We start from the raw sequence: 22,931 nt of genomic DNA on the forward strand, positions 1-22,931 counted from the left end.
ATTACTCTGTGTGTGTGTGTGTGTGTGTGTGTGTGCTCAGTTTCACAGCCTCCTGTGCTGATGGAGATGCCGACATCGTTCACAGCCTTCTCTCCAGAGGACCTCAAACTGCCCTGTACGGCCACCGGTAACCCAACACCCACGTACGTACAGCGTGACCTGTGTTTCAATTACCCGCTCTCTGTGTGTGTGTATGTACATAAGTTGATGGACAAATAAGACATATGCATATGTCTGGCTTCCTGCCTCTGGCCTTTCTGTTGGCATGGCAATAAATGTTCCTCTAATGAAATCATAGCAATAATAAAATCATCTCTCTTCCTTTCCTTGTCTCTTTTGTTCTCCTCCCACTTCTCTCTCCTGCTCACTGACCCATCTATCTATCTATCTATCTATCTATCTATCTATCTATCTATCTATCTATCTATCTATCTATCTATCTATCTATCTATCTATCTATCTATCTATCTATCTATCTATCTATCTATCTATCTACCCGTCCGTCCATCTGTCCATCCATCCATTCATCCATCCATCCATTACTGTATTTTGTCCTGTTTTACAAGATTTACATCTTCAGTAGAAACCAATGAGATTTGAGTTGAGAGCCACAGACAGAGGGAAGTCTGTCACTTTTTGCTGACCAGACTAAAACAGATATCATAATATAGACTATCACCAGTTATATGAACTTATCCAGTGTCAGTCCAGGTGTCCTTAGAACAGTTTTAATCTGTTCTTTGGTCATTGTAGGTATTGAGGTCATCACATTTCCTAGAAATGCGGTTGACATGGTGAGAAACTTTCCCCTGGTCTCTGTAGTTTCCGGTGGGTGAAGGACGGTGAACAGTTCGGCCCCGAGCTGGAGGGATCTGGGACATTTAACGCCAGTAACGACGAGCCCCTCGACGTGTACCAAGGATACTACCGTTGCTATGCTTCCAACCCACTGGGGACCGCCGTGACCAAAACTGTACATGTCATCGTGGAGCGTGAGTCTCACACACACACACACACACACACACACACATGCACACAGAATGAGTACTACATGAAACATACATTCATAGATGAATGAAATGTTATGAAGGTTGTACACACACCCTTCGCTCTCTGTCTTGCTTATCTCTTTCCTACACACACAAGCACACACACACATACACACTCCAGTGACTCAGTGAGGTTGACTGGGGCCACCTGTTCTGCGCTCTCATCTCTTGTTACCGTGGCAACCATTTCCCGGAGACGGAGCCGTGACGTCACTCGTTCGGGAGGCTGCTCCAGCCTCTGACAAACATGTGCTGGTTAGAGCAGAGAGTTGACACCCAGAGCGCAGGACATCAGCTGCACAACCATGTCACCATTTACACAGTCGCCATCACATCAAATCACATCAGATGCTATTTATACAGCACTTTTCATACATAAAAGTAACACATAGTGCCTCACCCCCACAAATACAGACAGAAACACAGAGGCATACAGACACACACACATAAGGTGTGGGGCCCTCTAGCCACCCGGGCAAGAGCCATGAGGAAACATTGGAGCTAAAAAACTGAGGGAATAAAACAGTAAAATGAGATAAAAGGTATATAATGAACAATATAGATAAAATGCTCTTTAGCTCATAAATTCAAAACATTAATAAACCTAAAAATAAAAAAATAACAAAAACATGTAGTTAAAACATGTAGCTAAAATAATATAAAAGAGAGATTAAAGGTGATAGCTACAAGTTTAATTCCTTCTGGCCAGTAGGTGTAGAACTCACACTGCCTGCTCTCGCTCCAACCAGAAAGTTGTAGCTATAACCTTTAAATATGATAAGAAGCGTGATTAAAAGGAATAAAAGGAATAAAAGAAATCAATTAAAAGCCTGATTGAAAAAGTGAGTCTTAAAGAAAAAAAAAAAAAAAAAAAAAACCTCAACAGTCTCTGCAGCCCTGAGGCTCTCTGGCAGGCTGCTCCACAATCAGGGGCCATAATAATTGAATTAACTGAAAGAATTATGTAATAACTGGAGATTAGAGATACTCTATTTAGGACCAGGGAGCAGGACATTACAATAATCTAAACAACACCAGTTAAAAGCATGAATCAACACCTCTGTGCTGGCCCCAGCATCATGTTTACAGCCTCTAACTGCAGATCAACTGATGACTTGATAATTATATAGAGTCTCCTGTATTTATTACTGCATAATGTTCACATCACATAATAATATTTTTTATGTCTTTTTGTCTTCTACATGTAATACATCTCTCGTTTCACCATGATCCCGACCTAGTTTCCTCCCGTCTGCCATTTCCTTTCATCAGTGATGTTACAGCAACAGAAGAAATAAGATGCTCTGCACAGTTTACAGTAGAGAAGCAGTTTACAGTCAGAGGGGAACTGAAATAGAGAGCTGCTGCGCTGACTCACAGGCTCCCTGCAGCATCTCACTGCATCATTCACTAGTAGTGCTTCCTGAACCGAACTGTTGCTAAGACAGAGTGTAAATACAACACAGATGACAGCAGCCAGGGATGTGTTGAAAAGGCAGAGACTGATCAGAAGCAGGACTGATGCCTTGATGAAGTGTGACATCATGACCTGAGGTTTTTAACTAACACTTGTGCTTTTTCTTTTCTTTCTTTCTTTTAGCTCAACCGATTCTTCAGAAACAACAGAAAGTGGATAAGCGGGAGTACGAGGGGGAGAGCATCGTGCTGTCGTGCAACCCTCCAGAGAGCTCAGTTCCTCCATATATCCACTGGATGGACCGTAGTGAGTCTGTCTTCCTCTGTCCTGTTCTATCAGCTGCCACTGTCTGAGAGACAGTTTTGATTGAGATGTGTATTTTGTATGTTTCATGTGCCTTCGGCCCCCACACTGATTTAAAAAAGGATTAAAATGCAACATTATGTCAAAAAAAGAAAAAAAGGATAGGCTACGGTGTCAAGAAAAAGTATGTGAACCCTTTGGAATTTCCTAGTTTTCTGCATTAATTAACCATTTAATGTGATCTGATCTACATCTAAGTCACAAGTATAAACAAACACAATGTGCTTAACCTAATACCACACAAATAATTATAATACTTCATTTCTTATTGAACATATCCATTAAACATTCACAGTGCAGGTGGAAAAGTAAGTGAACCCTTGTGTTTCCTGTAGCTGCAGATCAGAACTGAACAACACTCAGGATGAATCCTGGACCATTGGTCCTGACAGAACGGCTTCAGCTCAGCCATGTTACTATAGGATGTCTGGTGTGAACGGCTCTCTGGAGCTCATTCCATAGCATTCCTACTGGATTCAGGTCTGGGCTCTGACTGGGCCACTCCCCAAAGGTGGAGTTTCTGTTTTTGAAGCTACTCTAGACAAAACTGTAGGAAGCCTGGATAAACTCTGGAAGTCATTTTGCCCTCGATGATGGTAAACTGTCCAGGCCCTGAGGCAGTAAAGCCCCAGACCATGATGCAGTGCCATTTTTACACCATACATACAGAAAATATATATATATAAAAAATGTATTAATAAAAAAAATACAAATGATGAAATCTTAGTTTCATCAGTCCACAAAACATTTTCCCATTAGTGTTGTGGAGTGGCAAACTTCAGACCTGCAATGGAAAGTAAAGCAATTAATGCAGAAAACTAGGAAATTCCAAAGGGTTCACATAGTTTTTCTTGCAACTATGCAGTCTATCTATTTTTTAATGGCTGTGGATCTAACTTAAATAAGGTTTCATATGACAGAGTTTAGTGATATAGCTTAACATGTGCGAGCCTGTTTACATGGACGCCTTAAACTTTAGAATGACAAAAAAAAAAAGATTTCTGTTGCCTCCTGATTCTTGTCGTCTAACGAGAATGAGAGATATAAAATGAAACATCTGGAATCTGCAGCTGTTTTTTCTGTGCCTGTCCATCCCTAACTCCTCCGCCCCGTCGGAGGGATTTGCATCGCTGCGCTGCATTGCAGACCGTTTCCACTCAAACTAATGAATGCAGCATCGTCAGCTGATGTTTCTGGACTCTTTTATATTTCTTTCATTTTTTTCTGTTTCTCCCTCCCTCCCTCCCTCCCTCCCTCCCTCTTTCTCTCTGCTGGTATTGCTCTTCCTGATGAAATAGTGCCTTTTAAGGTGTCAATTTCAGTTAAGTCACCACTGCAGTGCTGCTGAGGAGTGTTCCCTTCAACTTGAAGAGAAAATTTATTCTTTCTGGTTTTTTCATGCCTTATCTCTCCTGAATGTGTGTGTGTGTGTGTTTGTTGTTTGTCTCAGGGATGGTGCACATCCAGCAGGATGGCAGAGTGACGGTCGGCCTGAACGGGAACTTGTACTTTTCCAATCTCCTGCGGAGCGACAGCAGAGACGACTACATCTGCAACGCCCAGTACACGGCAGCCCGGACCATCCTCCCTGAGACCGCTGTTAAACTCACCGTCATTCACAGTGAGCACACACACACAGAATACACACCTATAAACACATATGAAGAAGTGCAAGAGTATAATTTGTTTTGTCAACATTTCATACAGATTACAGGAGGAAGGAAAAGTGCAGATGAAACCTCCAGAGCAGCGTCAGTGCTTCTTTCAGTGCCTTGTGCTGTTTCGCTGTTAGAGCACTGCCTTATCCTCCCAGTTGGGAAAAGATCTGGACCTGCTCAGCATTTTTAATGTCTATATCACAAAGCATAAATAGAATGTACACCGTCTGTTTAACACTGCATTCCCCAACGCAGTAAAAGCCAAGATGTCCTGACTTTCAGTTTAACTCCAAAAACTGCTGCAGTCTACATTTCCTCCAAAGGAACTGGACCCAATTCAGTCACAGTAGAAGCTGACACTTTTTCTCCATTGGTTTGGCTTGTTTCTTGAAACTGAAATTACATTCTCAAAACTCTAAGATCATTTGGCAAAACAGTCTTACGGTTCAGCACAACACCATAGCTGACTTGCAAAAGTGCATAATTTCTCCCAAAACCAGGGCCGTTGCTAGGAATTCTGGGGCCCCTGAAAGAATACTAAAGTGGGCCCCTGACTTTTCCACTTTTTTTCTTAGACTTCATAGTATTATCATTTTTTATTTAGCCTACTTATACTGAGTATTAGTCAGGGTCTTATGCAGAATAATTCAGTCATGCAAAGATTAGACTACTGGGTTTTTTTGTGGGCCCTACTGGGCACTGGGCCCCTACAATTATCATCACCTTTCTCCCCTATACAACGGCCCTGCCCAAAACTGTTCACTAATGTGTCAAAACATAATTCCTTTCTCATATAAATAGTCAGTGCCCCCAAAATACACCATCCCTTTGGCATTGTGTAAGCACTGCAAGTCAAAATGTTTTGTCGCTATGGCAGAGAACCATTGAAATGTCCCTCATGTCCACCTCTCAGTCTTCGCCCAGTCCTTCATTCACAATGGTTACTGTACTAGTTTTTTTGTCTAGCTAACAGAATACAATTGTGTATAAAACTGAAAGAAAAAAAAGATTTTACGATAATCATCATCACACATTGCACTCATACAAGGAAATTTTACAGTAACCATTGTTATTCGCACACATAAATTACGTAACTTCCATTCATCAGAGTAAAAAGATGTTCTTGACTAATTTTGACAGTTGAACAGACTAATTTGCATGTGATGACTTATAGAATGAAATGAAGCTGACATGTTTTGGAGAGAACAACCATTAGACTGAGAATCAAAAATCAGTTTAGATCAACAAGATCTATTCACTTGGAAATTGTGCTAAATGTAGGCTATCTCTATTTAATCATTTGCAAAGATGTACGAAGACATTTGCAAATAATGTGATAAAATGAATGAGAAATACAATTCTGTTACATGAACATTTGCCAAGTGGTTTGGAGGTTTTGTCCATGTTGTTTGGAGAATGTCATTTCCGTTTCGAAAAATGAGCCAAACCAATGGAGGAAAACTGTAATGCAATTTGCAGGATGTGACCTGTGATGTTCTTGAACGTGAATTTCTCTGCTTTGGACTGACACAGAAACAACACAGTTCTGCAGTATACATCGAATGTATCATTTCAGATCTCTCTGTCTCTCTCTCTCTGCAGGTAATGATGTCGGTCGTGTTAGGAAACCCCGCCTCTTCACTCCCATGGGGCTCCACAGCAAAGTGAAAACCCTCAGCGGTCAGAGTCTCACCCTTGAATGTATCCCCAAAGGCCTGTAAGGACCTCTTATAGATGTGTTTGTGTCTAGAACTTTCAGTGTGTGTGTGTGTGTGTGTGTGTGTGTGTGTGTGTGTGTGTGTGTGTGTCGACAGGTTGTCTGATTTGCACGCTTTCATCTTCACAAACGAATGAATTCTCTTTCATTCACTCTACCTGACCACCGACAACACTGTCACACTGGCTAAATCATGTAGACTTGTCTATAATCTTAATTATACATGATGATAACAATATATTACTAACTACACGAGAAGGAGATGTGGTGTGTTCATGGTCCTGCAGTCAGTGTGTATAAACACGGAGCCAGGTCTGTGTGGTGGTGATCAATAAATACACTGTGAGCTGGTCACATCATCGCATGTGAAACAGCCGAGCCAATCACAGTGACACACGCTCAACAAATACAGGGATGGTTTACATACAACAAAACTACGGAGGCCCTGAGAGCAGTTTGAACTGGAGAAATGTAGTTTGTAAAAACTACTTCCACTCATCATAGCTACTCATTTAACTCAGTGTTAAATAAATCAACATGTGGTGTATACGAAACAAAATGTAATAGCCTACAAATAATTCACATGCCAGCAGAAATGTGCTTCTAAACTCAGTTTTTTTTTTGTTTAAAGTAAAAAAGTTGAGTTTTTGGTCAACATACTGTAGGTTAGGTAATATATAGCCTATAGGTTGGGTAATATAAAGAGAAAATGAAAATCCTACCCCACTTGTAATTCAGAAATGTATCAGTCAACAAAATATGTAATAAACAATACAAAGAGGTCGACATATTCTAGATCGCTGTGTCTTGAACAACAATGTTTAAAATTAAAACCAGGACAGGAACGCCAGGGCCAGCCAATCAGAGGCAGCGTTGACTTGGCATGATTCATGCCTTTTATCAAAGAGAGTTCTGGAACACAATAATGGTAAAATAAAATTGATATTAGCCTAGGTCTTTTTTTTTTATAGAAAAAAATATTATTTAAAAAATTGAAGTTTGTAAACTGAGTAGTTAAACTACAAAAAATGACCAAAAAAGTAGTTGAAATACTCGACGCAGCACAAAATATGAATGTAGTTTAACTACCAGCAAGTCACAGCAAATTGTAATTAAGCTATGTAGTTCAACTAGGCTACATGTAGCTTAAGTCTCCCCAACACTGCTTGACAGGCCCATTCCTGGGCAAGGCAAGGCAATTTCATTCAGCCCATTTTTACAAACAGTTTGGTTTGAGGTTTTTACATGGCAACATAACAGAGTTTTTTTTTTCTTCTTTTGATATTTGCTTAAATGAAAATGCCTAAACAGATTCACAGATGAAATTAAAAAGAGAGACTCAGGGAAATGATCATGGTAGCAGCATTATACAATTATGTTTCAATCCCAACTGTATCAGTCATTCAGGTGAATTCTTCATCAGATGCTGCATATTTAATAAGTTACGTGTCCTGTTGCCTTCGGTTGCCGCGGGGATTCACATGTTCCACAGCTGTGAACATCAGATGCTTTTAGCCCAAAGTACAAAACACTGAGCCAGACAGTAATCCTGACGGCTCAGTAGGATCCTGTCACTGGAATCACTCGTATCCAACATGACTCCGTTAACTGTTCCTGCCAGGTCTTCACACTCATAGAAATGTCAGATGTCAGATAGGTTGAGCTTGATGTTTTATTGTTAAAGGGATAGTTCACCCAAAATTGAAATTTCAGTTACAGGGGGTCTCGGCGTAGCAGTGCATGTCCATTATAACGGTTGCAAATGGATACCAACTGTCTTCGTAACAAAAAGACACACCAAAAAACATCCAAATACCTCCATGCTGCTTGTATGTAATGTCCGTCTTGTATTGAAGCCCCGAAATGCGAAATTGTCCCAAAAAAAATGAAATAAGTCTATATTTCAAGCTTGTTTGTAGCGGAAGCTTCTCGAAGTTCCTCTTCCTGGTTCGTCAAATTTGACGAACCGGGAAGAGGAGCTTCGAGAAGCTTCCGCTACAAAATCTTGAAATATAGACTTATTAAATTTTTTCCGGGACAATTTCGCATTTCGGGGCTTCAATACAAGACGGACATTTGAGCAGCATGGAGGTATTTTGGTGTGTCTTTTTGTTACAAAGACAGTTGGTATCCATTTGCAACCATTATATGGACATGCACTGCTACGCCGAGACCCCCTGTAACTCAGAGAAGCCACGGAGGACTCTGAAACTTCTCCCAGCCCTTAGTCCACATGAAGGGGAGTGTAATTTCAATTTTGGGTGAACTATCCCTTTAACCTTGGAAACAGTAGCTTGATATTTTGTGTGCCACCAAATAAAGACCAAAGAGTCTGGTCCACACACACACACACACATACACTCAGTGTATTATACCATTGACAACACTCCATATTCCTCAGCGATCAGTCGATCTCTTTCCACGTCTGTTTTTCTGCTTTCTTGCCATTCTCATCATCCTCTCCTCCGTCTGTCTGCAGACCCACCCCAGCGGTGAAGTGGACGAAGAAAGACGGCATCCTGACCGAACCCAGTGCGAAGGAGGAAAAAAATGGCCGCTGGCTCTACTTCAAAAACATCAGTCACGAGGACGACGGAGAGTACGAGTGCAGAGCCTCCAACGAGCACGGCTCCGTCCACCACACCTTCACTGTCAACGTGGAAGGCAGGCCGCTCCGCACACACACGAACACACTTTGGCCTTGCAGCATTGTTTTTTTTTTGAGGGGGGGGTTTAAACCTTACTGTTAATGTTTTGTGTTTGCAGCGGCTCCGTACTGGGTGAAGCAGCCTCAGAACCTGCTGTACGCTCCCGGGGAAACTGTACGACTAGACTGTAAGGCTGAAGGTACGCCGCCGCCCCTCGTCACCTGGAGCATCAACGGTCAGCCTCTTGCAGGTACGGCAAGGTTCCATGTTCTCTTTATCTTTAAGTTGTATTTTTAGGGCTTTTTATTCCTTTATTATAGAGAGAGTGAGTGAGAGAGAGAGACAGCTCCTCTGGCTCTAATGCTTAAAGCAGAAGTAAGCGGAATGTTTGTGTTAATATAAGTCTTAAATAGTTCTATCTTCCGACAGCAATCACTTCTATAGAGTGTTTGGTCTGAAACACGGGTCTGTCAGTCACTCTGCTCTGCTGTAAACTGAGGAGAAAACTTTCCTTGTATCCTACAACCTTTATCCAATGAGGAGAGAGAACGGCATAAAGGGGCGGTCCTCTCTGTGTGTGCAGCCAAGGGATGCGCCTGAATGTGGTGACGTAGGGACGAGGACCAATAGATCCATGACGAGGGCGGGGGCTGCTAACTCCATCGGCTGACAAGAAGTTATGGTGCGTTCAAGGCAGCCCGTAACTCGTGTTTTTCCGACCTGTGAAGTGGTACCAGTTCGATCTGGTACGAGTTCACGGGTCTGAAGTTACGAGTGGCCGTTATAGTGACTTTCACAGGCAACAGGTCGGAAAAACACGAGTAACGGGTTGCCTGGAACGCTACAAAGTCGTAAGTCGTGACTTGAAGCCGTAACTTACGGTTTCAAAAGTCTGCCTGGAACGCAGCATTAGCCAAAACGACCGGATCGCTTACTTCTGCTTTAAGAAAGAAAGAAAGAAAGAAAGAAAGAAAGAAAGAAAGAAAGAAAGAAAGAAAGAAAGAAAGAAAGAAGGAGAGGAAGTGGAGCCTGTAGCAGCTGCTTCTTCTTTTGTTGGAGGACAGCGTCTTGTTAAAACATTTCTTTGTTCAGCACTTTGTGTTTGACAAACTCACAGCACCATCAGTCTGCTCTGTCCCAGACTCCTGTGTCTAACCTCTCCACCTCCCCCACCCCTCCCCTCCCTCTCCTCTGTTTCCCCCTCCCCTCGTCCAGAAGTGGATGACGATCCTCGTCGGATTATGAAAGACGATAAATTGATACTGATGGACGTGGTGTATTCCGACACGGCCGTGTATCAGTGCGAGGCCGCCAACGAGCACGGCTCCATTCTCCTCAACACCTTCCTCCATGTGATCGGTGTGTACCCCACCCAGCTCAGTGAGACGCTCTCTCTGCGTCTGTCCTCCCCTCGCACGTCCCTGACTCACCCTCGTGTCTCCGTCTGTCCCCTGTGTCTCAGAGCTCCCTCCTCAGATCCTCTCCTCTGATGGCGTCGTGTACAAAGTCATCGAGGGTGGAGACATCAAGCTGCACTGTGAGACCTTCGGTTCTCCACGGCCGCATGTCACATGGTGAGACACACACACCACATCTATCTATCTATCTATCTATCTATCTATCTATCTATCTATCTATCTATCTATCTATCTATCTATCTATCTATCTATCTATCTATCTATCTATCTATCTATCTATCTATCTATCTATCTATTTATTTATTTCTATCTACCCTGTTTCTCTGTCTTTTTCTTTCTTTCTTTCTTTCTTTCTTTCTTTCTTTCTTTCTTTCTTTTCTATCTATCTATAATCAATCAATAATCATTTTTTAGTAGCATGTACTGTTATTCATAAATGACATGTATAATTGTCTATTGTTTTTTATTTATTTATTTATTTATTTATTTATTACAAAACTCGTTATCAGCACCATTTGTTAGTGGGAAAAATGTTATGTCTGATTTTGTATTGATTATCTTTAAGTTTATTTGGGATGTTAAGTTTGTAGGACCCAAACTTTGTCCATCTGAATACTGGAAAATGGGACTTCCATACAAATTTCCCATATGGAGAAATTGCCCTTTTGCTGTTTAGGACTAAATAATAATAATAAGAGTTACGTAAAGTTTTCTGTTGACTTTTCACCAGGCCTTGTCGTTCAGCTGCTGCCTTATCAGTGAATATAGCAGCGCCCCCCGGTGGCTGCTGTCTGTAAGCTCAGTGTCCCATGAAGGAGCCGACCACACCCTGGTCTGGAGTCAGTTTCAGCCAGTCAGTCGGTGGCGTCTCCATGCTGACTGTTGTTATACACACACAATAGTGTTTAATGACGTGTGCAAAAGGGCCGAGGAGACAGAGCAACAACCGTCTGTGACTGTTTGACTGTTTCCTCTGGAGCCAAATATGGAACGATAACTCAGTAGCAGTAGCATATCAGTCGGTTGAGACGAAGGTCATATATTTGGTCATATTCCTAGGAATGTGAGGTTTTCTGGGGCTGTTTATAAGCATTATATTTTACATTAGTGTTTATATTTTGATATTACACACATATTTATGCATGTTGTCATTTCTGGCCAATTCTAATATTATTTACATATTATGTTAACATGTTGTTTAATTTTAAGCCAAAAAAAAACAAAAGAAAACTGACAGACCCAGCAGTATAGGCCATTATATAAGACATTACACAGAAAATAAAGTTAAATTAGTTAACAAAATTTCAAATTATGAAAATGCATGACTGCAGTATTTCAGTATTTGGAGTGTATGAGAGGCCGGCCTCATACATTATGCTCAGAGTGCTGCTTCCCTCTCTGGCCCATCTTTTATTGATCCTCTTCAGTCTATTATTAAATCACTGATGGGTCAGAATACACACTTTCACAGATGGAGACACAGGGATTCATTGCAGCTGCTGTCATACTAATCCCTGTGTGTGTATAAGCCCCGAAAGAGCTGCAGGGACACCTCAGATCAGTGTGTGCAAGGATCAATATTTCTTTCTATATATTTGTGTGTGCGTGTGTGTGTGTGTTGTCTGTAGGGAAAGTGAAAACATGGTTCCTCTGCTGTTGGACCCTCGTGTCTCCTTGCTGACCAATGGAACCATCGAGCTGTCCGATGCCAGTCACTACGACAGTGGGACGTACACGTGCTTCGTCAGACACACTAATATCTCCATCACTGCTCATCTGGAAGTCTACAGTGAGTCTCACACACACATTCTGCTGCCAAACACTCTTATTAGCTTTATACCCAACAGAATATTCACTAACACAGTGGTTCTCAACGTGGGGTCCGGGGACCCCTAGGGGTCCTTGAGAGATCTGAAGGGGGTCCCCAATTTATTTCTTGAAAATTTACCACTTTTTTCTGGAAGTTTTTTTTATTTTTATTTTTTTTTATTTTACCACTTTTTCTAGATTTTTTTTTTACTTTTTTGTTTTAGAAATTTTACCACTTTTTTCTAAAAAAAATTTATTTTGAACATTTTTTACGAGATATTTTACCACTTTTTTTTAAAGAATTATTATTATTATTATTTTATTTTTTTTTTAGGATTTTTACCACTTCTTCCTAGAAATGTTTAAATGTTTTTGGAGAAATTGGACCATTTTTTTTCCAGAAATTTCTCTATAATATTTCCAAAAATTCACGCCATTGGCCCTAATTTAAAAGTATAAAAAAGTAATATTATTCAGTCTCAGAACAAATATTTGTGTATTTCTGGTGTTTACTTCTACATTTGGTCCAATGGGGGTCCGTGGTCTAATTTGTGTCAATTTAGGGGTCCTTGATGTACAAAAGGTTGAGAACCACTGCACTAACACACCCTCCTGTCCCGTATGTCCTCCCTTTAGATCGAACAGTGATCCTGACTGGCCCCCAGGACGTGCGCGCTCTCAGGGGAACAAGCGTTCTGCTGGACTGTCAGTTCTACAAGGACCCTCGGCTGTACAATAAACAGATCGTCTGGAGGATGAACGGACAAAAACTGCTGGAGTCGCCGCATGATGACAAGTAAAGACACGTTTGACGTTCACAGCTAAACTAAAGCATGTTAGGGTCAGGTTGCTTCAGCCATGTTTCTCCTGCTGTGTGGGAAATAGCTTCACGGCGAACCTCAGGGTGTGTCTTTTCCTATGTGATTATGTAATGGTGATAGCTTTAAGCCCTAATTTTACTCACACTTTTTTTCTCAGTTCTGATTCTGACATTTGTCCCAGATAGAATAGAGAATAGAACAGAAAAATACTTTATTCATCCCCCTGGAAGGAAATTCCAAGTTGTCCAGCAGTAACGAAAACATGTGACAAAATAGATAAGACTTTATCCACACACACACACAGAGCAATAATTAACCTAAAATGATATAAATACAATGAAAGCAAAGCAGTTCATGGCCTAAACAAATGGCATTGTGCATCCTGATGGCAGCAGGAATGAAAGATTTCCTGAATCTTTCCGTTCTGCAGATGAGCCTTCAGTTTACTCCCCATCCTCCTCCACCCCAGCAGACAATGGCAAAGAATGTAACACTTGCAATGACGGACTGATAGGACATGCGCAGCATTACATTATGTCAAAGGAGCTGAGTCTTCTCAAAAAGGAGTGCCTGCTTTGTGTCTTTTTGTACTTCAAACTTTATTTATTTAGCACTTTTTATACATATAAAATGCAACACAAACTGGAACAATCTACCAGCAGAACTGAAATCAGCCCCAACTGTGAGCACTTTGAAATCCAGGTTAAAAACATTTCTCTTTTCATGTGCTTATGGCTGAGCTCTTTTTAAGAACTTTAAACTTTATCCAATTTCTTTTCTTTAACTTTTTTTTATTCTTCTTTGCTCTTGCTTTTAACTCTATGTTCAATATTTACTTTTTTTTATTTATTTATTTTTTACATTTTTTAAAATTATTATTATTATTTTAATTTTTTATTTTATGCTGTTCTTTTTAAATGTTTTGTCTTTATGTAAAGCACATTGAGTTGCCTTGGTATGAAATGCGCTATATAAATAGGATGCCTTGCCTTACCCTACTTTTGTGTGTGTGTGTGTGTAGGTACACTTTCTTTGAGAATGGAACCTTGAAGGTGACAAACATCCAATCAGACAATACGGCACCTTACACCTGTGAGATCATCACTGACCTGGACAACGTGAAAGCAAGTGGCTCCATCACTGTCGTGGGTATGTCTGTGTGTGTGTCTGTGTGTGTGTGTGTGTGTTTCTGTGTTTCCCCACTGTGTGTGGGTGGTACAGTTCAGTTTTAAACACTAATGCTTGTCCCCTGGGCCCTCAGCACAACCGGACCCTCCTAAGGACCTGTCTCTGTCTGAAGTGGCCGACCACAGTCTCACTCTCAGCTGGATCCCAGGACAGTCTCACAACAGCCCCGTCACAGGTGCTTAACACACTCCCACACACACACACACACACACACATATATATAATATATATATATAACATACAGTAATACAGACTGGCTGTATTTAGTTACATCTTCAAATTCCAAAGGCAGCTCATGTTACACATAGAATTCTGCAGCTTCTGTCAGGGCCGTTGCTAGGAATTCTGGGCCCCCTGAAAGAATACTAAAGTGGGCCCCTGACTTTTCCACTTTTTTTCTTAGACTACGAATGTATTATCATTTTTTATTAAGCCTACTTTGTTTTGATGCTAATGCAGCATTACTATGAGTATTAGTTAGGGTCTTATGCAGAATAATTCAGTCATACAAAGATTAGACTACTGGGTTTTTTTGTGGACCATACTGGGCGCTGGGCCCCTAGAATTATCATCACCTTTCTCCCCTATCCACAATTTTCCGAACGTCATCTATGGTCAAAACCGGAAGCCGGTTTTGCCAGCTTGGTGGAATTGTACGTTTCCGTTTCCATGGTTTTCAGTCGTTGTCATAGTTGCGGTAAACGCGTGGATCTATTAACGCTGGCTTTTAACACGGATGTCAATTTGTGTGATATCTATTGTTAAAAGCTGGTGTGATGATCCATGTGTTTTACAGATTTTCATTGAAAAAAAAAAAAAAAGAAATCCATGCATTTACCGCGACTACCGAAACCATGGAAACGTAACATAAAATTCCACCGGAAGAGCAAAACCGGCAAAACAGGCTTACGTTTTTGACGTTCGGAAAAAGGTGGATACAACGGCCCTGGCTTCTGTTATGAATGATCAAGATCTTTAGCTCTGACCAGATGTTGCCAGATGCTGACAGCAGAGAATCCCTCCTCTATCCACAAGTTTCCGAACGTCATCTATGGTCAAAACTGGCTTCCGGTTTGCCGGTTTGGTGGAATTTTACGTTTACGTTTCCATGGTTTTCAGGCGTTGTCATAGTTGCGGTAAACGCATGGATCTATTAACGCTGGCTTTTAACACAGATGTCAATTTGTGTGATATCCACTGTTAAAAGCTGCTGCGATGATCCATGCCTTTTACCGATTTTCATTGGGGGAAAAAAAAATTAAAATCCATGCATTTACCGCGGCTACTGAAACCATGGAAACGTAAACATAACATTCCAAAACCGGCAAAACAGGCTACGTTTTTGACGTTCGGAAAAAGGTGGATAGATACAGAACATTTTCCACACATTGTTTTGTCATTGTTTTCATGCTGTAGGATTTTGCTGTTTACCTGTGTCTCCCTGTTAGACTTCATCGTGGAGGCGCAGGAGGAGCAGCACACCGAGGAGGGGAAGTGGAAGTGGGAGGAGTGGAAGCGAGTGCCTGGGGACTTCAACCACGTGCAGCTGACCCTCCACCCCTACTGCACCTACCGCTTCAGGGTCATCGCCGTCAACGACGTCGGCGTCAGCGCCCCCAGCATGGCCTCGCACCACCACCGGACGCCACCTGCTGGTGAGTGATGCCAGACCGCGGAGCTGTGACACCAAGGGTCTGATTTAATAAAGGTTTGCATGTGTAAAAACGAATGCAAACTTGATTGCACGCGCAAACACATGTTGAAGCTGATATACTAACCGGGCGCACCGAGGATTGCGTCGCTCAAACGGGCAAATTAGCACGCACAATCTGTTTTGCATGTTTGCCTATGCAAATCTGGGTGTTTCTGCCAGTGTTACCTTAGATCACCCGTTTTGCGTGAATTTTTTTTACCAGGAGCACCCCTTATCTGGGATCTTAGTAAATCAGGCCCTAAGTGCATTCAAGTTAGATCAGGGACAAACTTTCTGCCTTAGGGGCCACAATGGGTTTAAGGTTAGGGTGTGAACTAATATAAATTACATGTTAAAGCCATATACCTCAAAGTAAAAGAACACTTAAATTCAAACTACATTAAGTTTCAGTGGGAGCAGTGTTGTTGGTCACCCTTTTTTCCCCAGTGAATCAAAGTTTGCAGACTTTGCTATAACTTGGACAATTTGGTACCAGTATTTGACAGGATGGATTAAAGAGCCCAACAGGCCGCTAATGGCACGCGGGCCGTAGCTTGCCCATGCCTGTGCTAGATCATTCTCAAAGAAACTATAGCCTGAAGTTGATACGTGCTATGTCTTCACGCTGACACCTCTGGATGAGAGCAAAAAATAAGAAAGGTTTTATCGATTCAGTCTTGCTCCTTCACAATAGAGTAGAAAATAAGGCTGTTAAACAGAAAAAATGCGACTGGAAAATAAATCCACAACTGGATATAGTCCACAACAACATCTACAACACAACTGGAAAACTGTGCAGCTCCACTCTTCCACAATTTTTGCAGAGGCTGCTGCATTTCTTTTTCTGTAGGCTACTGCCATAAAAATGACTTTAAGTGTTGGCAATCAATCGTAACACTGTGTATATAATAGATAAACAACTACTTGTAACACTAAATTGCAACACCAAAAATAGAGACTCAAGCTGAATGGAAGTTTTTTCCATTCAGCTGTTCAGATTAAACAGACAGAGCTTGTCCAGCTGTTTCCCAGATCCCCTGCTTGATGCTAAGCTAAGCTAACTGCCTGCTAGCTGTCCTTTCACTCTGACAGGATAGGAGAGTGATAACAGTCTTCTCTATCTCAGGAAAGCTAATAAACACACTTATCAAACTCTGGGATGTTTTTCTGTCTGTGCTCCCTCTTCCAGTTCCTGACAGTAACCCCACCAATGTGCGCAGTGACTCCACAGACCCAAAGGCTCTGGTCATCACATGGGATGTGAGTAGCCTACATGAACCTGTGTGCTCATGCATGATGTGTTTGAAAGAAACAAAGTAATACATTAAAACATTATTTATCTGCTTCATAAATAAACTTCATTATTGTTATTGTTGTTATTAGAGCCCTAAGGTGTTTTTGCATTTCACTTAGCCTATGTTTTTTCATTTTATGTTATGTAGCCTACTTTGTCATTCTCCAGGATATTCTAGACTGCATGTCCAGAAGGAAATATTGTTGTAGCCTACTTTTTACTCTGCAACAGCCTGAAATGCTCTTCAAATAACTTATTTTCTTTTTTTAAATAAGATTTTACTGTTGGAGACTGTAGGCTGAACTCATCAGTTAGAATTAGCTCCATATCAACAGTGTTGGGCATGTTACTTTAAAAAAAAGTTACTTTCCCCTAAAAGTTACTCAGTGTAACTGAATTACAACACTATAAAAGTAACTAATTACCAGGAAAAGTTACCATTGCTTTACTTTTTATTTTATTTTAGCTCAAATATGTCAAATTACTTGGACTCGCCCCCTCTAACACCCCTACCATACTGAGTGAGTTGGTTAGTTCCAGATAAATGTCTCTGATGGACTTCAAAAAAAGTGTAGCCCATATAACGTACACTTAAACAGGTGTTTTATTTTGTGATGGGACTTCTTGAGTCAAGTAACGGCGCATTTTGTTGCCAGTAACGGTAACAGGGGAAACAGTAACTTCTTTGATTACTCGTTACTGAAAAAAGTAGCGCTGTTAGTGAATGGAAGCTTTTACTTATATTGCTGCGCTACTGCTGTTGCTAAGGTTAACAGATTCGTCTCATCCCACTCTACATCCCTGTGTCTTTGCAGGACATGGAGAAGCGCTTGCATAACGGCCAGGGCTTCCAGTACAAGGTGTCATGGCGGGAAGCTGGGAGAATGGGTGTACACTGGAACCACACCTACGTAAAGTCTCCGCCATTCTCGGTGAACAACACGGGGTCCTACACGCCCTTCGAGATCAAGGTCCGGGCCGTCAACTCGCTTGGAGAAGGACCGGATCCAGAGCCTGAGATTGGACACTCTGGAGAGGACAGTACGTCACCTGACCTGACCCTATTGTGATGAGATCTTGCCCACTGGTTGGAAGTGTAGCCCCCTGCTGGTGCCCTCTGAATTCACACTTAAAGGGATACTTCGCCCAAAATCAATAATTCACCAATTTTCCACTCACCGTCATGCCAACGAAGGGTTGAGAGAACCTTCGGAGTTATCAAAACCCTTTTGGAGTTCTGGAGGGGGTCCAGCTAGCGGATTTTCATATAATATATATGAATGAATGAATGAATGAATGAATGAATGAAGAATGAATGTATATATATATAATATAATATAATCGTCCAAAACACAACAGAGCCACTGGGAGCTACTGCTTCAACAAGGCTAAAAACAGAGATAATTTTTTCTGAACAACTTTTTCATGTGGTGGCTTCAGGACACTTAGATCAGTACAGACGAGCAGTATGGAGGTATTTTGATGTTTCATAGTGTGTGTTTTGGACGATTCAAAAGTGAGCTCTATCCGCCGCCATTATATGAAAACCGGTTTCTAGCCGGACCCCCCCTGGAACTCCAAAAGCGTTTTGATAACTCTGAAAGTTCTCCAAACCCTTCCTTGGCATGACGGTGAGCAGAAAATTGGTGAATTATCGATTTTGGGGCTAAGTATCCCTATAATTCCATTCATATATTTCGTTATTTCAACAAAATTTCGAGTGACCATCGCAAAACTAGAAGATACACATTATAGCTCACACAGAAAGGAATCCCATAGAAAAGTACCTTAAGACAAAATGACAATCCCTGTTGTTGATCCTTTTCCCTCTTGTGTCCCTCTCAGTGCCTGAAGATGCTCCCACTGGAGTAGAAACCACGGTGATGAACAGCACAGTCATAGTGAGGTGGAACAAAGCCCAGAACATCCGGGGTCTGCTGCTGGGATACAAGGTACTGCTGCTCACCACAACCCAGCAGCTCCTCCACCTTTCTCCAGGGATCCAGAGGAAACTGTGTTGATCTTTTCCTGCCGTTCGACCTCGGCACACAAACACACATTTTCTTAAGTTGTTGGTCCTGTTCGATTTATATAGCAGGACATGTAGGAAAAACATTTTGCGGTGTAGATAGCACCACCAAGTGGCTCTTTTTATGATGCCACTCATAACCCTTGCACCATTTAGCTTGAAGCAAAACACGTTTCCGCCAGTCTTCATAGTTCATCATATTTTCATCAGTTTTTGTACAACCAAACAAAACCAAATCATGAGAACCAAAAAGAGAAAAACTGTTGATCAGCTGCCATTATTCTTCATGTTTCATCACAGGTTTAATCTTAAAAAAAAAATCTCAAATTGACAAATGTGGTAGTAACAAGGCAGTGCAGGTTTATTATTTGTGTCATATACAAAATCATCTTAGGGTTTTATTTTACACATCAGTATTGTCAAAATGATCACACACCTTATTATCTGATGTTACAAATTCAACGATTTAGGTCTACATTTTTTTTCTCTTCAGAAAGTGAACAGGTGAACCAAATTTGGTTGAATATGTTTCTGAAATAGATAAAATAGAGTAGAGCAAAGCGAGGTAGGAATAAGAATAGATAAATAGAATAAAACAGTAAAAGTGTAGTTTTGCATTAAAAGGGGCTTGAGTTTAGTAGTCTGAGTGAACATTCAATGCTGGGGATGCAAGAATCTCTTACATACAGTAGATTATTTCTAAATAATTAACAGAAAAGAAGATAGGCTTTTTTACTTTTCAAAGGCGGGGGGAGGGGGGGGGGGATACGAGTGCTCGTGGTGGAAACAAAGGTAACTCCAGGTGTCGCGGGGTGCTCTTGAAATTGAAAAGATTTTGTAGAGACGAAAAAAACACAACCTTACTTCAGGCACTCACGCGCAGGAGACAAGGTGATGCGTAAAAAGCCTTTAATAAATCAGGGCATGGATACAAAAGAACGCCGACCGGTTTCGACCGACAGGTGGGAGTCTCTTATATAAACTCTGTGGGTGGGCCAATGGCTGGCTGCTAATCAAAAACAATACAGGTAAACAATTACATTGTGCGTATCAACCAAAGAATATAATGGTGAAAAATGATATGTAATCAAAGGATATATATTCAAAGAATAATAATAAGGGCTCTGTTTATGGACAATGAGGACATACCAAACAAATAAAAAAATGAAGAAACTTAGTAAATCCAACTAGGGCAAATCGTGACAATATCAAGTGAATATATTAAAAATGGGTGTATCGAAAAAAACATGATTACAGTAAATCACAAGGGAATTATCACAGGCAATATAAAGTTATCACATAACATCACATCAGAGTTATCATATCGTCGTATATCTACAAAAATAATCTGTGAAAAAGAAAATATAAAAAACACTGTAGTGTGTCAATGTAAAGAAAAGTATATTGTAGATGGGTGTATCACTAAAGACATGATACAATCGCAACATGATTATCACAGGCAGAGAAACGTATATCTAGGCAGTTATAGGAAGGGTCTAAAGTCTATCTCCTCGTTCAGGCCAGGGTGTATCAAGGCATCAAACTGGAAAATCCAAAATGTTTCTCTTTGGAGGAGTTTTTGGAGGCGATCTCCTCCTCTGATAGACTGCTCCATCGTATCTATTCCCTCCACTCTTAAAAGACTGTCATTGCCATTGTGATGGCTATGAAAGGGGCGTGCCATGGGGTAATCAACATTATTTGTTGCCACAATGATTACAGTTAGTTTGTAAACACTTATATGTGCCCACAGGTCTTTTAAGCCATGTCTATCTCTTCTGGGGGGGAGATAGCTGTGGGTGAGTTTATCCTGAATAGAGGGAGCTTGTCTGTAGTGGAAGGAGGGGGGGATGCTGAAAAACTTCTTTTAGGGAGGGATCACTCCTAAGTATATCCCAGTTGGATAGGATGATCTGCCTGATGGACTGGGCTTGTTGGCTGAAGCATGTGCCAAAACTGATACCTAAACGATCTCTCTTGTGTTTTTTAGATGGCTCCAAGAGATGTTGTCGTCTAATGGAGGCTGCCTTAGTCTGGGCAGCAGAGGAATACTTTAGACTCTAGAGTTAGTATTCCAAAGACAAGATCAATTTCCTGGATTTGTTTATTTACAAAGGGGCTGACAACAATTTGCACACTACTTTATACAGAAAACCCACAGACCGTAACTCCTTGTTGCATTATGACTCCTTTCACCCTCAGCACCTTAAAAACAACATTCCTTTTGGGCAATTCCAAAGGATAAGGAGGATCTGTGACCAAGACTGTGATTTCCAGATACAGGCTCAACACATGACCAAACGTTTCACAGATAGATCTTATTAAAAAAAACAGTTGTCTCTGCTGCCCAGACTGAGGCAGCCTCCATTAGACGACAACATCTCTTGGAGCCATCTAAAAAACACAAGAGAGATCGTTTAGGTATCAGTTTTGGCACATGCTTCAGCCAACAAGCCCAGTCCATCAGGCAGATCATCCTATCCAACTGGGATATACTTAGGAGTGATCCCTCCCTAAAAGAAGTTTTTCAGCATCCCCCCCTCCTTCCACTACAGACAAGCTCCCTCTATTCAGGATAAACTCACCCACAGCTATCTCCCCCCCCAGAAGAGATAGACATGGCTTAAAAGACTTGTGGGCACATATAAGTGTTTACAAACTAACTGTAATCATTGTGGCAACAAATAATGTTGATTACCCCATGGCACGCTCCTTTCATAGCCATCACAATGGCAATGACAGTCTTTTAAGAGTGGAGGGAATAGATACGATGGAGCAGTCTATCAGAGGAGGAGATCGCCTCCAAAAACTCCTCCAAAGAGAAACATTTTGGATTTTCCAGTTTGATGCCTTGATACACCCTGGCCTGAACGAGGAGATAGACTTTAGACCCTTCCTATAACTGCCTAGATATACGTTTCTCTGCCTGTGATAATCATGTTGCGATTGTATCATGTCTTTAGTGATACACCCATCTACAATATACTTTTCTTTACATTGACACACTACAGTGTTTTTTATATTTTCTTTTTCACAGATTATTTTTGTAGATATACGACGATATGATAACTCTGATGTGATGTTATGTGATAACTTTATATTGCCTGTGATAATTCCCTTGTGATTTACTGTAATCATGTTTTTTCGATACACCCATTTTTAATACTTGATATTGTCACGATTTGCCCTAGTTGGATTTACTAAGTTTCTTCGTTTTTCCCTTTCTTCCCCACATTTTCTTTGCTCTAGATTATTTAGTGTGGGTATATATTTTTCCTTATTTGTTTGGTATGTCCTCATTGTCCACAAACATAGCCCTTATTATTATTCTTTGAATATATATCCTTTGATTACATATAATTTTTCACCATTATATTCTTTGGTTGATACGCACAATGTAATTGTTTACCTGTATTAATTTATCATCTATTGTTTTTGATTAGCAGCCAGCCATTGGCCCACCCACAGAGTTTATATAAGAGACTCCTACCTGTGACTCTGATCCTTGATCCACGCCCTGAAGAAGACCGTGTCCGTCGAAACCGGTCGGCGTTCTTTTGTATCCATGCCCTGATTTATTAAAGGCTTTTTACGCATCACCTTGTCTCCTGCGCGTGAGTGCCTGAAGTAAGCCTTGTGCTTTTTTCGTCTCTACAGGCTTTTTTTCTTATTTTATATTTTTATATTTAAGTATATTTGCAGTTACGGCTGCAAACATTATTGTCACATTATTACCAATTTCATCTACAGGTGTATTTTCTGAAAATACTGCAACAACATGAGTTACAGTAATAGGCACACTGAAAGCCGCTCAGTGGTTTAACTGC

General features: G+C 41.0%; 1 protein-coding gene across 1 annotated transcript in view; it reads left to right on the plus strand.

Moving 5' to 3' along the window:
- Positions 1-22,931, plus strand: part of LOC310988903 (neural cell adhesion molecule L1.1-like) — a gene marked incomplete at both ends in the record, with an annotated part of 36,620 nt that overhangs the window by 4,039 nt on the left and 9,650 nt on the right. Inside the window, 17 exons of the mRNA XM_083975707.1 lie at positions 41-143; positions 823-992; positions 2,650-2,772; positions 4,280-4,450; positions 6,090-6,204; positions 8,684-8,868; positions 8,971-9,102; positions 10,068-10,211; positions 10,315-10,426; positions 11,899-12,059; positions 12,716-12,875; positions 13,922-14,049; positions 14,162-14,263; positions 15,537-15,743; positions 16,971-17,041; positions 17,891-18,116; positions 18,921-19,027. Coding sequence (XP_083831833.1) covers positions 41-143; positions 823-992; positions 2,650-2,772; positions 4,280-4,450; positions 6,090-6,204; positions 8,684-8,868; positions 8,971-9,102; positions 10,068-10,211; positions 10,315-10,426; positions 11,899-12,059; positions 12,716-12,875; positions 13,922-14,049; positions 14,162-14,263; positions 15,537-15,743; positions 16,971-17,041; positions 17,891-18,116; positions 18,921-19,027 — 2,417 coding nt within the window. The remainder of the gene's footprint in view (positions 1-40; positions 144-822; positions 993-2,649; positions 2,773-4,279; positions 4,451-6,089; positions 6,205-8,683; positions 8,869-8,970; positions 9,103-10,067; positions 10,212-10,314; positions 10,427-11,898; positions 12,060-12,715; positions 12,876-13,921; positions 14,050-14,161; positions 14,264-15,536; positions 15,744-16,970; positions 17,042-17,890; positions 18,117-18,920; positions 19,028-22,931) is intronic.

Source organism: Trachurus trachurus (assembly GCF_905171665.1).
Source record: "Trachurus trachurus genome assembly, chromosome: 7".
In the NCBI taxonomy this organism is placed as follows: Eukaryota; Metazoa; Chordata; class Actinopteri; order Carangiformes; family Carangidae; genus Trachurus; species Trachurus trachurus.